The 26,720-nt window shown below is 36.9% G+C and overlaps 1 protein-coding gene across 1 annotated transcript in view; it reads right to left on the reverse strand.

Annotated features, from left to right (window-relative positions):
• Positions 1 to 406: 406 nt before the first annotated feature.
• The window catches only part of Gluclalpha (glycine receptor alpha 1), a 34,718-nt gene continuing 8,404 nt past the window's right edge, over positions 407 to 26,720 (reverse strand). Inside the window, 9 exon segments of the mRNA XM_076896057.1 lie at positions 407 to 1,347; positions 1,350 to 1,535; positions 2,608 to 2,643; positions 3,641 to 3,921; positions 4,391 to 4,543; positions 4,630 to 4,764; positions 5,914 to 5,996; positions 6,638 to 6,791; positions 6,871 to 6,940. Of these exon segments, the coding sequence (XP_076752172.1) occupies positions 550 to 1,347; positions 1,350 to 1,535; positions 2,608 to 2,643; positions 3,641 to 3,921; positions 4,391 to 4,543; positions 4,630 to 4,764; positions 5,914 to 5,996; positions 6,638 to 6,791; positions 6,871 to 6,940 (1,896 nt within the window). The 3' untranslated portion in view covers positions 407 to 549.

The raw sequence follows: 26,720 nt of genomic DNA on the forward strand, positions 1-26,720 counted from the left end.
ATATCTATGCATATACATACTCATAGATATATTTAATTTATTTATATATAATATATTTCGTCGACTACTTCCTACCGTACCGAGCGTTGTTATTTCGTTGCGCTTTCCTTGGTCTTTTGTGTGGTCATCGAACTTCAGGCACGGATTATTGAAAAGTCTTCTGTCGAAGTACACTTTTGTACCTGGCTTTTATTTTCTTCCTCGTTTTGTTCTCTTCTGTTAGTCGTTGAAACACAAGCGTACGAGGGTTTCAACGGATCCGTCCCCTGCACCAGCAACGCGTCGGGACGATGCCACGCGTAACGTTCGACGGTGCACGCTGTTTCGCATCCATCTCCGATTACAATATCATCGCGAACGTAGAAAAAGAAGCATCACGGGTGCAGGGAACGCGACCTGTCGAAACGGCCGGCGACAGAATTCGAAGTTTGCAATCGAACGCGGACTTTAATTTCAGTCGCGTCTACCGCCTTCCCTCATTCGATCCATGGCTGACAGATTGTGTTACAAATGATCTCACGTTTCCTGCTGCAGGCGGCGTACCGTTTCTTATTTCTGCATGTGAACACCTTCGTCGCCTTGGAACAGGTAGGTGGACCAGTAGCCGAGATTGAACAATAGAAACGTGAGAGGGAAAGCGATCCGCGAAACGAAATCGATGCCCGCGGTACCTTTCGCTCGACAGGTGAACCAACGGCGCGGTAAAAGACCCCAGCAGCACCTCTCAGTACGGGGAAGCGGAAGTCGTTGAAAATGGCGGATTTCTTGCGGCGGGATCGTTCGAACAGCCGCCGCGGGCGGTGATGGTGTTGCTCTGCGAGACGTTGTCGGCGTGGGTGACGTCGTGGGCGTGGGTGAGGGCGAGGGCGAGGATCTCGCAGGACTTCTATACGAGTAATATCTCGGCTGATGCCTTTGATGATGCAACGGTAACGATTGTTGATGCAACGATTGAGCTGGTGCCGGGGGCGGCGGCGGTTGTTGTCGCTGCTGCTGATGTTGATGTTGATGCTGATGCTGATGGTGATGCTGATGCTGATACTGATGCTGATGCTGATGCTGATGCTGATGTTGGTGCTGTTGCTGTTGCTGTTGCTGTTGCCGTTGTTCTTGTTGTTGTTGCTGTTGCTGCTGCAGGTGTTGTTGTGGCTGTTGCAGTCCACTGCGATAGCGATAACGATAATGATGATGTCGAGGTTGTTGGTGATGGCGAGGACGCGAACGATGATGAGGTTTAATGGTGTGAGAATAATGGGAAAGGCCGCGAGCCACGTTCCTTGATCCGAGCGCTTCCTCGTCGATGTTTACTCGTCCTCCTCTTCCTCCCGAAATAGGTACGTCGACCAGTACGCGAGATTGAAGAGTGCGAACACGATGGGGAAGAAGATCCGTGAGATGACGTCGATGCGCTTGGATCTCGTCGGGAACTTGGACAGCCACGACCTGCAGCAGTTTTTTTTTCGTGGCATATGTAATTCGCAGTGCTGCATCCTATCCACCGACATGGTATCCTCCGGCTGTCGGACCAGAGGTTTCTGAAAAAATTACCACGTCGTAAAGACATTAATTCTCTTGCGTTGCTTCGAATTTTCGCCTTTTTTTTCTTTTCTCTCTCTGCTTTCTTTTGACAGAGTTTTCCCTTTTCTTATGCGCACGATCATATGTATATGAGCGCGTGGAAGAATGAGTTGCTACTTCTTAATCACTCTTCTACGATGCAACTGATGCATACGAATTTATAGCGAATCAACCAATCGCTGCATATTATGAGAACAGAGTTTAGTAAGATACGTAAAAATGAAAAATTGTTCCCTCGATTAAAAATGATATCGTGGAAGGAAATATTGTACTCGATACTTTCAGTGTGAAGAAATAATTACTGTGGAGGTTCATTCGCAAGTTAAATAGTAACAGAAATGGAATAAACATTTAACACACAAAGCTAATTGTAGTGCAATTATTTGACAACTAGGTTGGCCATATTTTTGGTACTTTTCTTTAAATTTGCGCATGCATTACTTATTTTTACATATTTTATGCATTCGCGATTTTTACAAAAGATATTTCACGAGAAAGCGTAGATAAGAAATGTCAGGAGAGCAATCTAAATTGTGAATAGGAAAAATCTTCTCTATGGATTTTTTCTTTTCTTTCGCTTTACTTCTCTTTTGAGCTGGCCTAAGATTGTACAAAAATATCATGCAATGTGGTATGGGCTGGTGATGCGAAAATAATATACACACACATCCAGCTTTGATCAACGATAATCGAAAAAGTGAACTGCCTAAGAGAATTTACGTATTCTCGATTATTGAAGAGACTAGTATCAAATAAATATTTCAGTCGTCCGAATCTTTCCATCTTTACGAAGGTACGAAAGTATCGTTTTGGTATGTGTAAAAGGATTACTAAAAAAATGTAACAATAACTTCTTTATTACCTACACGATATATAGCAAGCAATTGTCATAAAAATATATAATGTTTATTACATATATATATGTATATCTCTAGAATGATCAATTATTTACCAAATGCTGAAAATCACATTACTGAATGTAAAGTTAAATTAAATGTAAAGTACTAGACTTTAAAATGAATTATTTACCTGTAGAGAATGTTGAAGTGGTCCATCATATCCGGTCTAGCAGTTTATAACAATAAAAGTAAAATAATAGAATGAGAGAGAGAATGTACGTTGTGATAACTATATTCAGAATTTGTCAATGTTATACATTTCAGGCAACTATATATTGTTAAAATGAAAGAACGAAAAGTAAAAAGATAACGTTTTACGATTACTGCACTATGCTTTATGAAAGCATTTTGCAAATAGCTAATGAGACGTTGGAACAATCGTAAAAGAAATTTATAAGAAGCTGAAAACGGAAAATTCTCGTTTCTCTAATTGTTGCTTTTTACCATCGTGAAGTACAACAGCCGAGAAAATTGAAGACGTAGATCTTTATCACTGACCAAAGATGAATGTTGCCAGGAGATTTCTATTTTTCTTATTTGCTTGTATCATGATTTTGCTGTACCGTAGAGAAATCATATCTTAAAAGGTGGTGTGAAGGCAAAATGGAGAGAAACAAAGGAAGTAATCGGAAAAGAAAATTAATACCAACATAAGAAACAATAAAAGAAGTGAAACAAGTCGAAGATAATTCAAAGGAATAAAAATCATTGTTACAAAGATACGAAAAGTAATACATAATATTTTAAAAACAACACTCTAATCGAAAAGTTTGTATTCTTAGAAAAGATTACCTAATTTAAATTTAACATATAACAAGGAAAATGAGAAGAGACAGTAATTACATCGGGTTAATTAGATTTGACCAATTATTTTCAACATCAAACGGGTTGAGACGAATCCGTTACAAAGGAACCAAGTTGTGCCGATACTTAGGAATCTATATATATTAGACAATAATTATTTAGAGTTAATCAAGGGAGAGACACAGAGGGGAAGAGAATGATGCAGTTTCTAAGACACGAATGGACAATAGACAATGTTCCTCGAATAGAGTAAAAAACCTAGAGGGGAAGAAAGAGTGATAGAAAAAAAAAGGAAAATGGTGCAAAGCAACTTTGAGGACGTGATTAGAGACAGCTATAATCGGTTATCGGATACTGACCATAACGAAATTTGACGAATTGTCTGGTTCAACTTGATCAGAGGATAGATCCATCGATGTGGATTGCTCCGTTTCAGACGGTGGATACTTTTTCTCTATGTTATCGCTGTGCATATCGCTCCGCGATGCGTAGTTTACTAATGCAAATTCGAGGAGAGCGCCAAATACGAAGGTCAAGCATACGCCTGTCCATATATCGATAGCCTTTGTATAAGAGACTGGTGGCAGTGAGGCATTTATTCCTGACGTCTGCGTAGCCATCGTCAACAAGGTTGTTACTCCTATTTTTTAAGAACAATCGATCGCTGTTACTTAATTATTACTGAAAAATATCTAAATGGATTCGTCGAAATATGTAATTTACTTATTAAACATTCGAAAATTCTCTTACATAAGTTTGTGAGATGACTTGAACGCGTGATATCGAATGTCTTTAACCGTTTTAGCGTCAAATGGCGCGATCGCGCTCCTCTTGCTTAATACTTTAAAAGTGATAACTAGTCAATGAGAAGAATCAAATTGACTGCACAGCAACAATAACGCAAGATTCTCTACTGATAAGGTATGAAAATAGCGGCATCGCGTGGCTTGGAATTTGTAAATGTAAAAATTGAGAAGCGCCATCACGTTCCCTGGCACTTTCGGACGTAGAAATTGAATTTCCCCAGAAGCTTATGCCACTCAAACGGTTAAAAGAAGTAGGTTCGGCGTGGACGCGCTCATTAATTTTGATTTCGACTTTGTCGTTACCTAGTGAAACGCGAGCCGGTACAGCACTCTGATCGAGCCAGAACGATACCCAAGACACGATGACGAGCATGCAGCAAGGGATGTAGATTTGGATAAGGTAGTAACTGAATTCTCTCTTGAACAGCAAGTCGACTTTCAGGCAGCTGTACTCCCCTGTAAATTCATTGTTTATTAATTATTCGTCCGTTTTCAGTTGGCTCCTCAAACAGCAAATGCCAGAAGGAAAATAATCTACCGACCAGTGTTCGTTTTGCTGTTGCAATAATCGGTAAGAAATTTCTCCAATGTGAATCGAGGTAGGTGTAAGTTTTTAACCACTTGGACAGGATCTCCTTCTTTCCATAGGAAAACCAAATCATCGGTTGTCCAGCCATCTGGAAAGTCAGGTCACTCGCAATATTAGCTTTCTGTTTCGTACAATTCGTGCTATATTTGCAAGGTGCGAGGAACGAAGGAATGAGTGTTTGAATTGAACGAGATGTGGATGTTTAACTATAACAGCGAAGATGTAATTGTGAAAATAGGATGTGATTGTAGAGAACGGTTCTAGACACTGTGGAACGCAGCAGCTCCTATTTCTACTTGATGTTATCGATAACATCTAATATAATGAATCTCTTTTCCTTTAATTCCTTCTTTATACATGTACAGTATACAATCTTTAAGTTTAATGTCAGTAGCCATCTCCTGTGTACAATATACAATCTTTAAATTTAATGTCAGTAGCCATCTCCTAGTTTATGCAAAAGATACAAAAATCTTTGTATGGAACTGTACAGCACCCCTACTAATTTTAGTTACAAGCAGCTACTATTCCAGAATATTCCAAACGTTATACATAAAAATGTATGTGTGTCCGTGTATGTGAGTTGAGAAACCGAGGGAATGCATGGAAATCTGGGTAAAAAAATCGTGAATCTCCCATGAATGAATCTATTTAAGGATAAGTATGCAGAGCGCGGAAAAATTGCGTTTATGATACTATGGGCGACTAAAGGCGTTTAGAAAAAGCTTACTCTTATGATACTGTAAGCGCTAAAAACTTGTGCTTAGGAAGCTTACGCTTGTGATACTGTAGACCAATTAAAGGGGCTTAGAAAAATTGCAATGCAACAATGCAGAGTACAAAGAAATGGACTTTTTTAGAACTGGATTGTTTCAATATTTTAATTATTTGAATATAGTTTTTCAGAATGAATTCTTACTGTATGGTACGAGTGGTGCATCCCAAAGCCTGCCGTAGTCAAAGAGTTAAGAAGAGCAACGGACAATGTGCTTTCTTCAAATAAAATGAACTATTCTATTTCCACGTATTTATAAATTTAAAAGTTACTACGAGCAATTTCATTTAATTAACAACGAGAAACGAAGGAAAGAAGAAAAGTATGATATTGATTCTCCCCTCTCTTCTTTAAATAAATAAATAAATATCAGAGAACCGATTTCAGCGGAATGACACAATAACCTTACAAATTGAACATTTTTTTAAATAATACGCAGACAAAAATAAAAAGTGTACTCACAACTTGCCATACGCAATGAGCAAACTTGCCGATCCAGGGGATATAATTTTAAATTCATCGGGCATGATAACGTTAGGGATATCCTGGAATATAAAATACGATAATTTATAACATATCGAGTAAAATATAATATATTGGGCATGAGAATATGTTTTAATCGTTTCTTTTCTGTAGAAAATCATTCCCAGCGCATTCCCAGGCGTTTTTTAACGAGGTGGACCGATCAACATCCAATGCTGCAGACAATTCTTCAACTGTCCGATTTGGATTGATATCGAGCAATTCCTCGAGTTCCTCATTTTGGAACTTTTGTGGGGTACCATCGCGTTCTTCGACGTTGACATCGATATCACCACTTTTCAAGCGTTTGAACCAATATCTGTAAATTGGCTACGATGGAGCATGGTCGCTGTAAACATCCACAAACAAACGCCACGTTCCTATAGCGCTTTTCTACAAAACAAAAATTTTCCGTAAATGCTGCTTTTTTCGAACAAACTCTAACATTTTCGATGCGTTACGAATACTCGTTTTTTCCACTCTAAACAAAAGTCTTATACTATGTTTAGCAGCTCACATGTACACATTTCAAATCCACATATCGAAAGGTTAAAGAAAAGATACAAGCGATAACATTAATACCATTTATGGGAAATCGATTAAAACTTATTCTCATATCCAATAATTCTTATCCTTTTTATTTCTGCGTGTCAGTTATAATTACCGTATACTGTATAGAACGGAACCGTTGGGGAAAATACGAATGTACACGTTCGGCATAATAATGTTATGAAAGTGTCCCTCTTTCTCGTTCGAGAAGAACAGATCTGGCATCCAAACGCGACTGGCATCCGTTAATGTTAAATATTTTAGACGACCTGCAGTTTCATAATAAAATTAGGTGCTTCAGATGACGAACGTGCACTGGCTGTAAAATATGGCAACGATTCTTCGTACCTCCAAAATCGTTAAATCGTAATCGTTCATCCAGCCATTGTTCCCGGAATGTTAACTGTACAGAGTATTCCTGCAGGTGAAAAGAGAACGGGACGATTTAATCGAATGAATCGTGGATAGCGACGGATAAGTGTTAGCAAAATAAATTATGCTCGAAACGATCGTTTAGAATCTCTATAATAATCTATAATAATGGGTATATGAAAGTTAGACTGTGAGTTAAAGTGATGAAAAAGAAAGAGATAATTGTGGGAATATCAAATTAGACAACAGAGAAGAGACACTTCGTTCGTTCTATCGTGTACAATGAATTGTTTGACAGAATAAGTACTTGTGTAGCATCGAACTTTTAAAACAGAAGAAGAAAAGGAAATTTTTATATTATTCTATTGCCGTGCAATGTCGTTAAATTTATTAGCAATTACTTGGATCGCTACGCAATTACTTTACTGGACCAGTTCACGTTGCTAACAAATAAATAAATAAATCATTGCAATTCTATCGAGGTATCAATTTCAATAAAGTTATGTCGAATAAATTAACGTTACGAGTTCTCAAAGAAGAAACGACCGAGAGAACAGCGAACTACATCGATAAACGTGAACGCGGTCAGTAATTGCGTAACGTCATCATCTTAAAATGACCGATCGACTTCTCGAAATAGCCCTCCAAAGTGAACATCGACAAATCAGTATAAAATGACCTCAGCGTACTAGAGACGTAAAGGATACCGAATTCGATGACGGAACCAGTAAGAATGGCAACAAAATATCTCTATAATGAACAATCTATAGATACTCGCGTGTAAGTACGTATCTTCAACAATTTTGCAACCACGTCTCGAGCATCCTACTTACTCAGCTTTACATCACTTACAGTACTCAGCATACAGTACTTTACATCAGCTTGTCGAAAGGAAGTGCCAAGACAGACGCACCGTTGAATCTTTAACGCTCCAAAATGACCTCGATAATTCGTTAACCAATCGAAGATTCAAATTTCTGCCTCTTTACGGTTCAGTTTCTCTTTAACGTGCCTCGGTAACGGACACATCCGACTTTAAAAGTCCGTTCGTTCTCTCCGATAATAAGGATCCGCGAAAGATCATTCACGAGGAAAAGAAGAGAAGAGGGTAAAGACGGGGCAAGAGAAAGGATTAACCCTGGACGGTTTTAGAGGTTGTTTCGAGAGCAAAGAGCACTTCTGCTCCAACGACGAAAGGTTGTGGTAAATTTTTTCTTCTCCTCCCTTTTTTTGACCACGGAGCGTTAAAGAATCAAGGCCGTGTGGATATCTTGGTGGAATGAAAAGTCTCGTTGCCGGGAGAATGGTGGCCAGGGGGTTGAAAGACGCGAGGGCGAGGTCTGGGCAGCGGACGTACAAACAATGATGTTCAGGAGGTATAGTTGTATACGCCAAGTTGTGAAGCAAATGTAAGAAGCATGCAACAAAAGAAGCAACATCAACGCTAACTACGCAACTACCAGTGATACTAAACAACTAAAGACAGAGACGCTATGCTTCGTACGTACACGCGTATATGCAACGAGACTATCGATAAAACAGAGAACGTCAGATATATACACGCATACGTACGTATATATATATATATATGTATTTAACATGACATTGCTAATGGACAACGCATGCATCTTGGCTCACAGTTTCACATCATTTCCGGCTGGACCTGTCCACGTCGACGGCGTCCTGTACATTTTTCTATACTCGGAAGAGGGGTTAGAAGGCTTCCAAAATATATTGTTTTTTATTTTTTATTTTGTGAATTTTTCTGTCGTTTTTTTTGTTTTTTTTTTGTTTGCGGCAGCGTACTCAGCGTAGTATAGACTCGAACGAAAATGAAAAGCTAGCCGTGATCTCCTTTCGTGTTCGTTCGTCTTGTTCCATTTTCTTCCTTTTTTTATTCGTTGCTTTCGGTTGTTCGTTTAATATTTGTTTACGTTTCTTAGACCTTCATATAGTATTACACTCTGTTCTTGGTGACAGGTTTGTTTGACTTCTTTTTTATCGGCGATTAATTCCTGGTTGCAAACACTTACCATTATCCGCGATAGTTTCTGAAAATTGAGCAACATGTCGCAAAGGAGAATCTATGTATAAAGCCTCCCGACGTATACATTCTTTCCTATCTTCTTTTTTTTTACTTTTTTTTTCATTTACTTGTAGTGTGACATTTTTTCACTTTTGTCGATGAGCAAAATTTTCAATGAGCAAAAACTTTCGGATATCACTAACATTAGCCATTGTTTTAAAAAAATGTATGCTTACTACGAAATATAGTAAAATTAGAGTTTGAAAGATATTTGATACTGAAACATATCTGTCCATACAAGGTGTTCCATAAAAAACAATTGCAAAGGCTCAGAATCGTTATTGATTAGGAAACTCCTGTTTATCTGCCTCTGAAATATAACATTTGGAACACCATAAAATGTCTCGTCGAAATTTATTCAGAAAAATGAAATTGTCACAACAGTGGAAAAAAGAATTAGTGACCAATAGTCAAGCGGTAGCACAAAAAATTATCAGTTTTCTTATTTTCTCTTTGATATCAAACATTTGCTTAAAACACAAAAAAACCGTTTCATTGTCTGTTGAAGTGTTTATATCGTTTAAGGAAGACTTACTGGTTTCCATCCCGATACAATTAACACTCGTAACTGATTTTCTTCTCGAACGATACGACGAGTATTGCAACTTATGATTCGCGCGCGCGCGCGTGTGTGTGTGTGTAAAATGGAAACTTACGACGATACAGTTCCTTGTTCGCAGATGATACTTAATTGTTCGACGTCGTTTGATCGATTTATCGTGATATATCGTGCAAGTTCATTCGGTCCATTCACTTCCACTTTCACTTTCATGAATATATTAGGACGCAAGTAGTATGAATCAGCTAATAATGCGACTCTGTCAGACGGCTCGTATTTGCAGTCACCAATCATCTATACATGTATATATATAAAGAACTGGCACGTTTTATTTTTTAACATAAAAATGTGATCTTCGCATATAATTATCACATATGCAGGTCATAAATAAGTATTAATTTGTCATTTTTTTAATTCTTTAACGTTAGATAGGAATCCAAGCTTGACGTTTCTTTAAGATTAACGAATATTTTGTTATCATTAATAATTATTTCTGACTAATATACATTTCGTACATCACATTATGGTATTGCTCTAATATCGAAAGTAATTATTCAATTTATATTGGTAACGAACGTTTAGCATGTTTTAAAACGTGGACGAGTGTCAACGAGTATTTTAATTAGTTGTTAACTATCGTTACAGGTTTCCTATTTGCAAGCAATATCGGCCACACACCACACGTAAAGTATAAAAAAGAAAAGAACGAAAAATCCCCTTTTTTCCCTTTTAGAGTATACAGAACAAATCAGTTCAAGCAATAGTAAATGCAACAACTCTGCAAACTTTACCTAACACAAAGCGTGCGGTTTCGAGCACATTGTTGTCCTACACCGTAGCTTCGCTATCATAGACTGGAAGACATCTTTCTAGCAGCCGCTCAAGTTAAAATGATCGTGTGCGTAACGGAAGGAAAGAAAAGAAGTAAAATTTTAGAGAACGTATTAGAGAGGACAGAAAAGAATAAATAGAGACAAAGAGAGAAAATGAGAGAAAAAGGTGGATGAAACGAAGATCAAAGAATTGGAGGAAGAAGATCGTCCCACTGAGACGAACGGTACATACCGTGTCGTCCTTTTACACGTCGAGGAAAACCATACGAAATGTTCCTGCATGGAAAAAGTAATTTTCACTTTACATAATCACAGTCAAGCCTCTAGTGCGAAGAGCTAAATAATATTTGCATGATTTTCCTTCGAATGTCTCCTCAGTTCAAAGAAAAGCAACTATTTCGGCTTGAAAATACTTATTCGAGCGCGTTAGACGAAACAGTTCTCCTCACTCATAGATATCGTTGCGTCGCATCGATTCTTAATCGATCAAAATTAAAATTAGGATTTTGTTCAGCGATCAGTGGTTCGTGGATGCGAATAGTTATTGCAATATTTCGTATTCCAACGTTATTAACAATATTGTGGGATGCTTTCACGGGACGCGAGTGTCGCTTATGCGTGTAGTGCCATGGAAAGCGTGAAAGATATGAATCATCGGAACCAACAATTGTGCCACGCTGATGCAACGAGATATCGTAATGCCCTGGAAAATGTATTCCAGCGATTAGTCTCGGAAGAATAATAGAAATCAGTCCTCCAAAGAGTAATCCCTCTGAAATATATTATCCTCTGAAGAGTAACAAAGCTATTCTCCGCAATTGGAGTGGCGTGATTTAAGGAAAAAGTAATCGCTGGTGATGCAAAGTTTCTGAGAGGGGCCCTGCACTTTGACGCTCTCCTGAAACTGCATTATCCTTTGCTTTGCTAGCCTTGTGCCACGCCTTCTCTTTTATTTTATTTAAATGTCTCTTTCCATTGTTTAGCGTTAAGATCCCGCGGTACGTTGCATTTGTGCACTCTTTATTAACGAGGACAGGATCGTGATTAGGGGAAACCTGTACAAAACCGTATATACCTATTTATAACGTTAAGAATTTAAAACATGAAGAACACTTTCGTAGTAAAAATGGTCAACCGAGTTAGTGTTTTTTAGATTTTGTGTTACAATTTAACCTTTCAACTGCGGTTACTTTTAGCATAGCCGATCGCTCTAAAGGGAAAGAAAAAGAAAACAGGAAAGAAATATTTTACAAAAATCAAATCATAATTCTAGACCAGAGGTCGGCAACCATTTTAGCTGTGAGCCAAAATTAATCAAAATATAACTTTTAAGAAGACGTTTTGGGTCACTAGACACGTACTGTTCTTTTCGTCCTTTGTACTTTTTTTAATTAATAAAAACGTTTAATATATCATTGCAATTACAATAACTTTATAACCGAATCAAAATGTTATTTTTATTATTTACGATATTTTTATCTCAATGTTTAGGTAAATATTTATATTTATCTTTTTTTTAATTTTTTTATTTATTATGTTATACATTGTTTGCGGAATTCACATGGATCACTCAAAATTTTCAAATGGGTAACTTATTGACCCGTGGTTTATAGGTTACCGATCGATGTACTAGACAATATAGTTCTACTAATTTCATATACATTTTAATTTTCTATTACTGAAGTGATATTCTACTTTAAAAGATTTCTTTTATTGTATTTATTTTATTTTTACTTTATTTATAAGCCACAACCGCTATTTGATATTGGCAAAATGTAACATGCTGTTTATATATACCACACCCGCAGTTAAAGGGTTAACGGAATTTTTACTTTTTTATTAAATTCACTCCCTATGGGGTGAAATGTTCGATGTGTTTTATTTTATAATTACGCGGTGTCTTCTTTCGAGAACTGGCTAGTTTAAATGAGGCTTATAATTTGTAAACGACCTTTGTCATATGTAATTCTAGTCTATAAATAGTCGGTTCGAGCACGATAACATTTGCTTACGATCGAATATGTGAGAAAATAATAACCAGGAATTATTTTTAATATAACAAGGTAAAAGAAACTACATGTTTTTAGTTAGTAATTATGTAATACAAATTTTTTATTCTATTTTTGAAGTATGAACTGCTACATCTACTGCGACTTATAGATCAACAAAACTTTTTTCAAAATTTAAGTTGCTTCGATAAAAACTGTTTACCGGTTTTTAAATTTAGAACGAATTCAGATGACATTGAATGTGTCTGTTTAGTTATTAATTACAATATTATCGTTATCATTGATTACGAATATTAACCTATTCGAGATGAGCAATTAGACTTGAATTATCAGTCATTAGCCTTAACACCTTTTTCCAAGATACAAGATTTGTAAATTACAAGAAACTAATTAATTTCAACTTAAAGAATGTTTAATTAGTTAGCTACAAATATGATATTTTAACGAAACAAACATTCGAAAGTGATTACTTTTAGTTTTTATACGAAGCATTATTACTCGTGTTCCCAGAAATATCTTTTTAACGAATGAAAAATGAACAGAGAATGGAACTTAATTTTGCTTGATAATTTGCTTGAATAGATTGTTTTGTAGTTGCTGAATATGATCTTCATCTTTATTTATTAATTTTCATTGTATCGGATGTGACAATGACATCTTAGCCTTAACGCGTAAAAAGTAAAGAAATTTTCGTGGCAAGGTACAACCAACACAGCCATTATCAATGTATTGTAGTATTGAAAATAATAACAGGGTGGGAAATTGTAATGGCAAACAATTTTTCGGTTAAAAATAATTAATATACACGAAAAAGAAAATTTCGCTCCTAAGAGTGGTCGCCAAAGATATGCCTCATTTCAAATAGGTTAATATATTTATATTTTTCTACAATCGTTTCACCATTCGAAGAAGCCAAAGTAGACGTTTTAAAGTCTAGAAAAACACTTGAGAACGAGGTAAATTCGATTTTACTAAGCCTGGTAGGCGGTTTTGCGCAGACTTCCCCACCGAATATGAAAATTGAACGCATGGACGAGCTGATCGATGACCCGACGAAATTCGATCTGATCTATCGAGGCGGATCAGTTCTCGATATTCCTCGCGATTTTATGGTCCGATGATAAATGGACGACGACGAAACAGAGACAAATAGATAGAGAGAAGATACGGGTAATAAAAGACAGATGACTCGGACGTGGAAAGTAACGAATCGGTGAGGACAAGAGGACAGAGTAGACTCTGGGATATACATATACATATGTGGCATGCAACTTTAGAATAGAAAAAATAATTAATGAAAAAAAATTGAAACAAATATGCACGATTAGTAACAATCGCGATGTTTGTTCGTCGTGTGATAAAATGACGATCGTATATCGATAAGATGGCGATCGCGAGCCATTTTAGAAGGTTGTTGTTCCATCATGCTGCTACGCGGCGATTAAAAAACCTGGAGGCCAAGAGATTTAATCAGGCTTGAAAAGGAAAACTGCCCCTTGAACTCGGACGATGTTGTCGGTTATCGTAATCATCGCCTTTAGACTCAACCGCGTGTTTGCGACGTTAAAAAGCGTGTTCATGAGCATGTCATCGAGCTTTCCTCCTCGGAGTCGAAAGTCGTTAAACCTTTCCCACGAGCGAAGTGTTCGTTTCGACGTTGAATCGTGAACTGCGTGCAAAGTTCTGACTACGATGTGTGATATTTATTACGCGAATGATGGATATTGGTGGGAAATGCGGAACGTGTCGTATAATAAATAAATTCCGTAATGATTCCGTAATGATATGTCGAGAGTTGTCTCTAATCAGGTGACCATTGGTAATTAAACAATATTTTTTTCTTTAATGTTCAATTAAATGGAATAATTAACCCCCCATTGCATAACTGTTTCAAATTTTGTACAACATTCGTTATTTGTTCTTAATTCGCATTTCGTATTATTTAAAAAATATTCCAATCACGTTACATGTAACAAGAGAAAGCACGAGATACAATGAAGAATTAAAGTGCATCCATGTTTCGTCTCGATTTCGAATTTTCTCCGATCGAGGATCAAGAGAAATGATTGGAGAAATGATAGCTATAGATCGTGATGATTCCGCGAATTTGTTCATTCTGTCGAAACTCTGGTAATCATTGAAAAATGAAAGAACGAGAACGGGAAATTGGCACGTGTGTCAGAGAAGAGGGATGACCAAGGGGTATCGATTTTCGACTTTCGACTTCAATGACTAGCATACGAAGGATCGTATCTTCGCGTGAAAACTGGATGATATTTTTATTTCCACGTTCAATGTGAATGAACATAGAAAAATGAAAATGGATGCGAATGGTATTTCGAATGGATCCGTTTCCCGGATTATTTCTTGAACAAAATTTCATCCTACGATCGCGCTTAAAATGGTATTTAAAGACAAGTAAAGAGGTACTTTCTTCGGTTATCTTTCTTCGGTCAATAATGGGCTACATTTCTTGCGTCAGATCTTTCGTTGCAAATCTTCAATGGAAACACCACGTTTTCACGCGGTGGTTACGGATTCGAACGAAACGCGTTGGAACGCGGTGGAAACTTGGCTGAGAGAAACAAAAGAACGGTCTTGCGGGGCAAATATTATCTTACTCGAATGGCAAAGTTCAAAAACGATGTTTAATTTATCGAACGAAAACGGAAGGAAAGATTAGGAGGTCGAAGCGGAAAAAGGCATGAAAGAAGGAGACAGAAAGAAATCCATAATTGATCCGATTAGATACGATCGCTCGCACGCATGATCGACGACCGAAAGTGTAGTACAAGAATGCATCCACTGGTCGAGTCTACGTATACGCGTTGCATAATATCGTTTCCCACGTATTCCTCGTTATTCTTTCTTTAATTCTCTAGAGCAAAAAAGATTCCAACAAGGCACAGACGTGAATGCAACGACCAGCACAGTAAAAAAATCGTATACGTTCCGTAACAATTAGTACATAACAGAGACTATAATACCGATATTTCATATATATATAGTAACACGACAGTAAACGACATCGAGAAAATCAACGAGGTGCGACTGATAGCACGCATTCAACTGTTAGCGCGGCTTATCCACCGTGTATATATTTATATGTATGCGTGATCGTTCGGTAGCTACCACGTCGCATACGTATATATATATACAGACGACACGTAATACAAATACAAGATACAGACAAGTGCAAGTCTTACGGCATCATGTACACGTGACGTTAATAGAATTAATAGATATACACAACGTGTGGATATACAGATCGTTATATATAGGCCTTTTTTGTTGAGATGATTTACTTGGATTGCACTCACCATGTTATAATCATTTATTTTGCTGATAGAGCGGAGAAAGATGTTGACCTTCACATTTGTCGGCCCATCTAACACGTCGACCGGAACAGAACAAAACAAATCGATTAATTAAAAATCAGTTACCGTGCCTCCGAAATTTACATGGATTTTATTTAGTTTCTTTTTCTTTTTTTTTTGCTTTTCATCATTTGTCACTGTCTTTTGGGAGAAATTGGATTTTCTTTTCCTTCGGAGGAATTACATTGCGCGAAGCGACGAAGAAGGTGACAGTTTTTAGGAGATTGATCGCAATTATTTGCAAGCTCGATCTACGCGACGATTTCGATATCCTTGAAATATCATATGTTGCCAGAATCGACGTTCAAAACAATAATAAATGAAAAGCTAAAGTATTTTTCGTCCCACACACATCGTATTTGCAAAGTTTAGAGTTATTTAGAATCAAGTTAGATTGGATTTAGTGGTTTGCACCAAATTCAAACGAAATAGCGAATGTACCGCTTCCAGTGATACGTAATTCTAACTAAAAATCAAACTCAAACCGGTTTAATTGTAAATTTGTAGAGCAATTTAAGCTAAAATTCGTTGCAAATCCAATCCAAAACAACTGAAACCTTATAATTTGAAACACTATAAATACGTCGCGCGTAGCATTAAAAATACTTTTGGGGTGTTACTTCGTACAGAAGGAAATACTATAATCGTTGGCCTTGACGACATAATTTAAGGGCATCGAAATCAGCGCGAGGTGACCGCAATTCCAAATAATTAACAACCGTTTGAACTTTTGATTCGAGGGGGAAGCCTGCGAGGTCGCTATCCTCGAAATGGTCTCTAGTTTCGATCAGCCTCGTTAAAGAACGGACGAATACGCGACCCGACGTATGCTTGCCTGTAAAATGTTCGAGTTCGAGTAGAACAAGCGGATGACTATGAAATGACGTATGGAAGTATGAGGGCGTGAGAACGACCAAGCTAGCTAATGTCCCACGAAATGTTTCACGATGCAACGCAAACTGAATTGCAAAGTAAATGTCTTGCGCGATCTAAATATTTTATACGACCGTTCAACGCCATTTTATACGGCTGATTCCTGCTCGTCCGATCTCCTCGAGAGAGATGAACCAATGCGCGGCTATTTCAAGTTCTCTTAGATGTCGCATTTCCATTTGTGACCTCTGTATACATCGTGGATATATGATAGTGCGAAAGATTCGAACGCAATAATATAACAGTTGAGAGAAATGGTGACAAGTGGTGCGTTAAATGATCTGTTCTAACGAAACGTCCATTTTACGGGAATATTTATTGGAACAATGCTCCACACGGTCCCATTTTTCGCAATTAGAAAGTCTGAATTAAAATTAAGCATTGTTTCGATCTCAGATTTCTCCTGCAATCGAGACAGCAATAATTAGATTTCCGATCGAGATAGCAGTTTACTAGAGTCGCTACGATCATAGCAACAAACAAAAGGTACCATTTTTTATATAGCTTGACTATGTAACTGACTAGTTGAATACTGTATTTGCTATTTAAAATGGATGATATCAAGCCAGAAAATATCTGACACTAAATCTAACGATAATTAACACTATTTCTACCAAGAGGTGTCAAAGGACACATTTCAAATTTTAACTTAAAATTACTATCAATTATTCTCAAAACAGATGTCTTACCAATCGTTACGATGGTTGTAAATTATTTATCGATTCAAGTGTTAGAAACAGTTACCGGGTATTTTGTTTTGTAATAACCAAGAAACAGCGCCTGATTCGCAACAACATCAAAACCATTTTGCAGCATCTTATTAATTCTAATCAGATTGGAGAATCCGAATTTCGGTTGTAACAGAAAATACAAGTTATATTTTTACTGCAATTGAATAATACATTATTTATTCTCCAATTCTGGTAGTGGGCTCGATACATGCGAATTTTGTGTTGCCGTGTGAAATTAATTGTAAAGCACTGAAATTAGCATTACAGGTGTTTGCAATGCTGGTAATTATTTTTATTTTTTTATTCATTTCTTTACGTAAAAATCGTAAATAACCTAACCTTATTTATTTTCTTATTTCTAATTCCAAAGATGTCCCGAATTTCACGTAATGAAGGTATTATTGTAAAAAATAAATAAGATAAGTAAAGAATGCTTGAACTTTATGAAAGCCTACAATCTGAAAGTGAAGACGACTTGAATGATTCTTTCGAAAGTGACCACGAATTCGATAGCGATTAGGAATATTACTGAATGTCAGGCACTACTGAAGAGCAAGATAATTTGAATGCAAGCAGAGGACGAAAGAGAATGATATTGTTGACGGATTCTGAAGACGATGGGGAAAAAAGCAACGAACAACTAAATATTGAAATTGGAATGGAACTGTTTGGAAAAAGATCGACACAAGTTCCTCTCCTGGTAAACTTGATTACATTTACGTATCACCTAATTAAATAATCTCTAATAAACACTCTCATAATTTGTTAAGCAATTGATATTCCGACATTTTTGGCAATTATTTGTATTCAAACGCAAACGTGTCAAAAGACACCTTTTCGTTGAAACAGGTATACTGAAAATCGTAGTAGAAATAGTGTTAAGGAAACTGACGGCGAATAAATACACAAGATAAATTGTACTATATCGTCATATTATACTAAATTTTACTCTGTGCAAACAGAACATACCGTACACAGCAACTACCGAAGCTACCATTTTTTACGCTTATTTTTCTAAATGCGAATCGTATTCCAAATTTCAACTTGGAACTTCTCTTGTGACGACGCGTGCGCTGAAATAAGTCGATGGGATAAACGAGTCGAAGTTGAAATATAAACAAGGGAAACGATCTCTTGGCAATGACTGAAAGATCGAATTCGATGAGAATACGTGCTCGTTGGAATTTATGATCAATGAAAATGGAAATGATTGTTTTGCGTTTTTTAAGCAGCTTCCAGACAGTGATAGCGAACGATTATCCCTTTTTGTCTCTGTTACAAATCCCAGTCGCAGTAACGAAATAGAATCATTGGAATCTTCTCACGGTCAAGAACTCCTAGCAAACTGTTTGACGAAAAGTTCATCGAGCAGAATGGATACCAAAATTAATAAACATCATTTCTAAACATCGTACATGGATTGAATAACAAAGGGAAAACGAGAATATTAAAAGGGAAAAAGATTAATATTCTAGTCTAGAATCACTCATCAAACCGAAGTGGATGTTTAATCGCAATATTAAGGGTTTACCATTCGTTCGCGATTATTAATTCGTTTCTAATAACGAAACGTTTTACCACAGCTGCCTTTTGCCGGCTTATCGCGAGCATCATCGGTTTGTTAATACAGTTTAGGAATTTTCTAGACGCCATCTCGTGGAGATTGTAGTTTATATGTATTCGTACCGTGTGAACGAACCGGTGGTTGAATCGACATCTCCGTTTTTAAACGATTGAAAATTGTACACACCTGCTCAACATGCTACGCATGCCCCGCCATCGTTTAATCCCTTACTGCACACTATGCTTCTCTTCGCCTTCGATGAAAGCTTTATCTGTTTGCTGTTTAAACATCGATTCAAACCGCCCGACCGAAATGTACTTTTTAGTAATTTAATAGTCATCGATGGACATGCACTCCTTGCTGCAGTTTGTTAAACCTGAGGTGAAAAGAAAAAGAAACAGGGAAATAAATCCCTCTAAGTGGACGAGATATAAAATATGTATAGATACCGATCGATCTAAAAAAAAGCGTAGTAAAAAGTGAATGTCGCGGATTCGAAAAAATGGATGAAAAATTATTAACCGCTATCGGAAATAACGACGAACAAAAATAATGATACACATAACGTTGTTAAGAAGAAATGGGATGAGAAAAGGGAGCTAGACGTTTTACACAGACAAATCGATAAAAGACATGCGACAAATGAGAAGGAAATGACTCACCATTTCAACGTGTCTTGCAATTCGAAGGGAAATTCTATTCAGCTCTACTGCTATAGCACGTAAAGGAAGACGTTCAGAGCAAAAGCTACAAAGTATCTGTCGAAAACAATTACCGCTATTGTAAAGAAAGGCAAAAAGTAGTGTCCAATTGCATAATCGTGGTAGCTGTAAGTTCAAACAAAGGAAAAAAAATAATAGCAACCAATGAACCATTTCAGACATACTTTCCCGACATCACGAAACGCCCGTCACTTACTTTACTTGAAGCATCAGTTTTGCCCGTTTGAATACCCATTTTGTCGATTGGTATGATAATAACAACTAAAAATTAGCAACACGGAGGGCCTCGGTTCGATCATTTAAAAAATCCAATGCAAAGCGATAGAAAGGGTTTGCGGCTCTGAAAGGGTTTACGAGAGAATTACGTAGACAAATGGAAGTGAAATATTGAAACGCATCCATGTAACACATAAAAACGATAATGTTCTGTTAAACACGTAGATCTAAGAATAAGAGAAGAAATAGAAACGGTAATTAAGAAGTAACACATAAACGGCACGAATGGTTATCGATTGGTTGTTAGCCAAATGAAAATAACGACATTGACGCTCTACGTGTGTTTGTAACGAATATAACAACTGCGCGTCGACGTGTGGAAAAACGAGGAACGGGCCTCTTGGTGGGCCTGTATTAATAAAGTCTAATTAGCGCATTGTGGATACGTGTCGAGATTAATTAATTATGCAATAAGGGATTAAAGAGTACGTTTCAGCGGCCGTCACTACAAATATAATCGTGTATGCGACAGAAAATAACAGAGGAGGATTGACACGCAATCAGTGAAAGAGGAAAAGAAAATAAAGAAAATTCGAACAGAGTGCGTGTCTTGGCGTGTGTGCGGCTGCGCCATGAGCCGAGCGGCCATCTTGTTGACATTTAAGTGGTCCACGCGTAAACGTGACGAAAAGAAAAAAAGACGTACATACATGTTAAAAAAAACGATAAGTTCCATTAAATCATCTACAACACAATAGCGTGTGAGCGACAGTATGTGGTGTAGCTTTTTAATTACGTGCAGCACGACGCGTTTATTATTTACTTGTCATCTTTCGAATATTTTAAACATCTTATTCGCGTCCATCTTTCCTTTTCATCCGTAACGAACGTTACGAAAAGTTTAAGTCGTGCTGTTCGCAATACTCAAATTTCTCTTAGGCATACAAGACATATGCTTGCTTAATATAACATACGAGATAATATATAGTGGAATTAAAAAAGTTTATGATAGTGGGCCTTAAATACGCACGAGAGAGCTTGGAACAAAAAGAAGAAACAACACAAAGAGATAAAGAGAAAACGTGTAACGTGTACGTATACTCCTTCGTCTCTATTTCTTTTCCTGCTTTCTTGTTTCTTTTCCCTTTCTTTTTTCTTTTTTTTTTGCTGGTTGTATTAGATTGTGAGACAAAGATCAGCGTTGTACATAGTACTATATAACAAATGAACAATAAACACACGTGTAGGTATGTGAAATAGGTATTGATGAACGTGTATCTATCATCGTGGACAAACATGTAGCGCATGATACTAACTCGTTGGACGACTATAATAGAATCAAATTTATACGTAATTGACCGATACTCTACGACAACTAAGCGTTCAATGCGTCTTCGCATACCATCACGTCCGATTCTCATACAGAAGGTGAAAAAGAAACGTGAGTTTAAAGAAAGGTTTCAGCTATGTAATTTTGCAAAGACTCGGTGTCAGACCACGCACTATAGTTAGGCTACGAGGATCGAAAATCTTTCGGTAAAGAGTATGCACACTTTGATCGTAGAAAGAACTTTGCTTTTCGTTTGTTCACGCGAAACGGGCACTCGTTAAATAGGAACGGTTTAAGTCAAGTTCGTTCTCAGAAGGACAGTGAGTCTACTGATAGATATCGAAAAACAAACGTGCGATTATTTGTAAAATAGCGGAGAATTGTTCTAGCTAACGGAGTCGACCTCTATGATTATACGAATATATTGTACATGTATATCGATCTCTGTATTTATAATACATACGGATTGTACAATTACTGAAAACATTAAAAAAAAATATATATATATATATATAAGAGGTATGTGTAAGACGTGTGTTTGTGATTTTTCGAGGCATTTGTTTTTTTTGTTTTTTTTTTTTAACTTACCATAGTAACGTCATCTATTTTTGAGATACTTCGAACAAATATGTTGACGCGGACAACCGCGGGCCCATCTAACATAGCAAACAGAATAAATAAAATTAATCAATCGTTGAGTAATATGAAACGCATCGTGGGGGTTGTAATGAGAAAGAAAGAGAACGCTTCTCGATTGTGTGCGATTTCGATAAATGATAGGAATCGTTCGATCATTTACATTCGAAAAGTTGCTGCGAGTCGAAAGCGTGGACACGCTCCGTTTTCGTTGGTTAACGCGCATCGTTCGATGAAAGTCTCAACTGGAAACCATAAATGGATAAAAAAGATCGAGGCGAAAGAAAGCGTGGAAAATAAATGAAATCGATACCACTTCGACAAGGCGTATCGCTCGTGTTCAATGAAACCGGGAAGAAAATGGAGCGATCGTCAGACGAGAGCAATGGAAATCGAAGCGATCGAAGCGGGAGCTCTTAAAAATTTTACGCTCGTCCATCAAAAATTTAATCGTTAGATGAACAGAAATATTTATCGAAACTAATTCGAAAATGAATGCGAGATTGTCAAGAATCTCTGCTCAGATGATTTGTTCAGCCTCGAAAAATGTCTCGTTTCTTAACACATTCGCGTTGGGCTATTTTTCACAAATTATTCGCATAAATCGGGATAATTTAGCGATCTGAGGATATTTTAACATATCTGTATTAAAACTGTAATAATTATTTTTATAATTTACAGTGGCGGCTCGTCGCTAAAATTGATAAGAGTACTGTATAGTTCCATACAAAGATTTTTCTATCTTTTTTATAGATTGGGGGATGGCTACTGACTTAAGCTTAAGAGTTATATATTGTACAAGTATAAAGAAAGAATTGAAAAAATTAGGAGGTGCTGCAGTTCCACAATGCCTATGTGCGAGCTGCCATTAATAATTAATATATTTGATAGAAGTTTCTGTGTGCATATGTGCCGCATAACGAGAATTCTCGTTTCCCGATGCGAATGTGTTAATACTTAAAACGCCTTGAATTGAGAAAAATGCGTTCAGCAGGACGTACTCTCTGGTAACACGGTTTTCATACAACGCGAAACCAAAATTGCGACAACCCTCCTAATTTTATATATATATATGTACCGAATTATATTTTGCCTTTTGTATTAATCAAATTTTATTTCATGGAACACAGAATTAATCAAACTGATTTACGTTTTACTTACTTTTGGGTTTCTTATAGCGCGGTTTCCATATAACACGATACGAATTAACCCACTCACTGCCAACTACGAGATATCTCGTATTTTGCCAGGGAATAAGTATAAATTTCAAGTAAAATCTTGACGCTCAGGGCAAAACGCTCTAAATTTACCTGACAATGAATAGGTTCGCCTGGTTTGTACCAGGTTAAATTTCAGTTTCTTCTAGCGCGATTTCCATATTATGCAGAAGGAATTAATCGCGTTAAAGGAGGGGTTGCTGTAACTCGTAACCGATTACGATTCTGTTTTACTTCGAATGAACGGTTCATATTTCAGGAAATAGATGTACATCAAATTAATAAATCGAAAGGTGTACCAGTGAAACGGTATAACGCATAGTTATAAAAAAACGAGAAACCATTGGATGGAAAATGGGGCAGAAAAGATACGTACTAGAAGACACCACGAACGAAAGAGGAAATAATTAAAAAGAAGGGACTATTGCGATCTTTGTGTTACTTGGCGAACAAGTTGCTTCGAACTTTACTCATATACATTTAAAACATACAACCTTTATAGATTCTTAACACTTCGAATACGGACCTCACTAACTTCACGTTTCGAATGCAAATCTGGGTTCCAGACATTTAAAATCGGTCTCTGGTTACAATATTTACTACCCAAGAAAGAAATAAACAAATATCGAATAAGGATACTTATTTATACAACAATAGTGTAGAAATGGTTTCTAGTCGAAATATAAAATACTTAATTTCACATCGAAATGAAAATGAATTTTTTTGGAGATTAATATATGGATGAAAGAAAAAATGTAAAAAAAAAATAAAATTCAATCAGTCGGTTCAGTTAATTCTAATTTAGTTTGATTCGCACGAGTTGGAAATGCAATTAACGTACATTAATGCCCGAAGATTCTCAGTGCTGCACAGCCCGATGATTTCTATGTTTTAAATTAAGGTACATTTTTGTTGTAAGTTTTTCATTCTAAATATGATTCTCTGGCAAATACGTGAAATTTCAATTACCGTAAAAAGATATTGAAAGAATTATTTTTGAAAATTTATATTCTCGGGTCTCCGGGGACCCGAGGTCCGGATTCCAAGTGTTAAAGACGTGGTTTAACCAGAAATAGATTAATCGAAGCTGTGGTACAATTACCATCGAATAGATAAAATCATTTGATTTCGATTTAGACGTTCGTATATATTGAACAAGCATACGTATAATGCATGTTATCTTTTTTATTATTCCAAGTTAAATATATCTCGTGTGTGACTTACACAAAGTAATTATCCGCTATTACTTTGCGCCATTGAACAAGAAAATAATATATGTTAAGTGAAAAAGAAATCGATATTTCTCAATTTGCTCTATTCCTTTTTTTTATATCACGTACATATATATGTATATGTATTGGGTATAGGAATAAGTTTTATTCATTTTTTCTGTAGAAAACGATTCCCAGCGTATCCCCAGGCGTTTTCCAACGAGGTGAATCTATATGCGGACAATTCTTGAAGTGTCTGACTTGGATCGATATCAAGCAATTCCTAAAGTTCCTCATTTTAGAACTTTTGAGGGGGAACCATCGCGTTCTTTGTCGTTGACAACAAAATTACTATTTTCCAAGCATTCAAACCAATATCTGCAAGTTAACTACGATGGAGCATGATCGTTGCGAACACTCACAAGCAAACGCCACATTCCTGTAGCACTTTACTACTTAAAAAGATAGCAGTGGAAAAAAACTTCTCGCAAATACTGCTTTTTTCGAACGAACTCCAACGAATTATCGGTGCGATGCGAATACTTGTTGTTTACACTCGAAAGAAAACTCTTGTTACACTTTTCAAATCCACCCATCGAAAAGTTAGAAAGGATGCAAGCGATACCATTGCATGCCATTTAATTGGAAAACAATTAAAAGTTATTTCCATACCCAATACTGAACTTAACTACGGTACTATCATTTTCAATTACTTGATGGAATTGTAAAGTATAGTGTTATTGATATTTGATAATTCCGATATCGATGCATTTTCATCAACAATTTATTTATTATTTAATTGTTGGCTGAACGAGCCAGGCGTATCGTCCTGAGCCATACAGAGTGTTTGCGTACCATTCCGCCCTACATGAACCAGGACAAGACGCCGGACACGTTTTATCTGCGGTCAGTTTTGGGCGTTTGCTATCCTCGCTACGCGAAAGTTGCGTGTATGCCACTGTTCTCTCGTTAAGAATGCGTTTCGCGCGATCTAACGCGTTTTGATTAGTTTGCCTCGTTATCGAAACCTCGTAATAGACATATCTTCCTTTGAACATATAACAAACAATTTGAATATTTCAATTCGAAAAGATATAAATCGTAAATTTAGCTTTCCAATTGAAGCCGGTATCATTCTTTCGGCGCATCTTATCGAGAAACCATGTAGCAATAAAAAAATGCGTTACCAGTCGTCTTTATCCGGTCAATACTTTGAACGACACAGTGAATCAAAAATATTTTTATCGAATGTCAATTGATCAACTGTTAATTGACCAATTGACATTCAGAGAAATAATTTCGATTCAGTGTGTATTCAGAAATGGGTCGGTGTACAGATTATTTTCAGTCGATTAGGTATACTTGTCCTTAATCATTCGCTCTAGAGAATGTAGCTGGCACAAAATGCATGCAGAAAAAGTCGAGACATCGCAGCTACGCATAAATCCGCGATGATAGCCGTATGCATCTACTGTACGGCACGAAACTACATAAGAACGTGTAATTTCACCTAACGCAGACCAGCAGACGGGAGATCGGCAGCGTCTCCCGTGAAAATCCAAATCAGAAAAAAATAACTGGATCGTCTATACTCACATCGAGTCTGACACCTTGAAAAGGTAGAACAAGTAAAACGGACGTTTCCAATTCGTTATCTGTTTCATTAGCACGTGATGAACGCAATCAACGTGGGAGAACGTGTAAACAGTTATCGAGCACTATGAGAAACTATCAGAACGAAGATGAGAAATTGGAGGAAACCTATGACACGAAGACTCTGTCAATAATCCTTTCATTTTCCCACCGTTTCACTCTTTTATCTCCTTTGCTTTCCTGTCCTTCCCCTTCATTCTCTCTTTGTCTTTTCTCTTTTCTCTTTCCCTTTCTCGTTTCCTTCCTCGGTCTGCAACGTCTGTGCTCCTATTTAGCGTATAAACGTGTATGTACATACGTGAACATAGAAACTAAAATGCCACATGCCTGTATCTATGCTGGAGATGCTAATTGGCTCGTGTAAAATTGGTAATTCTAAATTATGGGGAATCGTGTGTACACAGATGAAAGAAATAACGGACATGTAATAATATCTATAATAGTTAAATGATAAAAATGGGGTGGGGGGTGTATCGGGTGGGCGAGGGGGCGGATGGTTAACAAAATTTTAGACGAGATCGATGGAAACAGATAGACCTTTTAATTAGTGTCTACGATCGAATTTAGAAAAGCGAACAACGATGTCCAAAATCGTATAGAGTATGCCTTGCCATTTCGAAAAAAACATTCAATTTGTAATTCATTCTAACGGAATTGCTTGAACTGTTTCAACAGTTTGATTTTTCCACGCGTTGCCGAGATCACTGCTCTGGATATTCGCAAAAAACTTTCATTAAATTTAGATTAGG

The sequence above is a fragment of the Xylocopa sonorina genome, chromosome 6 (assembly GCF_050948175.1).
Source record: "Xylocopa sonorina isolate GNS202 chromosome 6, iyXylSono1_principal, whole genome shotgun sequence".
Lineage (NCBI taxonomy): Eukaryota > Metazoa > Arthropoda > Insecta > Hymenoptera > Apidae > Xylocopa > Xylocopa sonorina.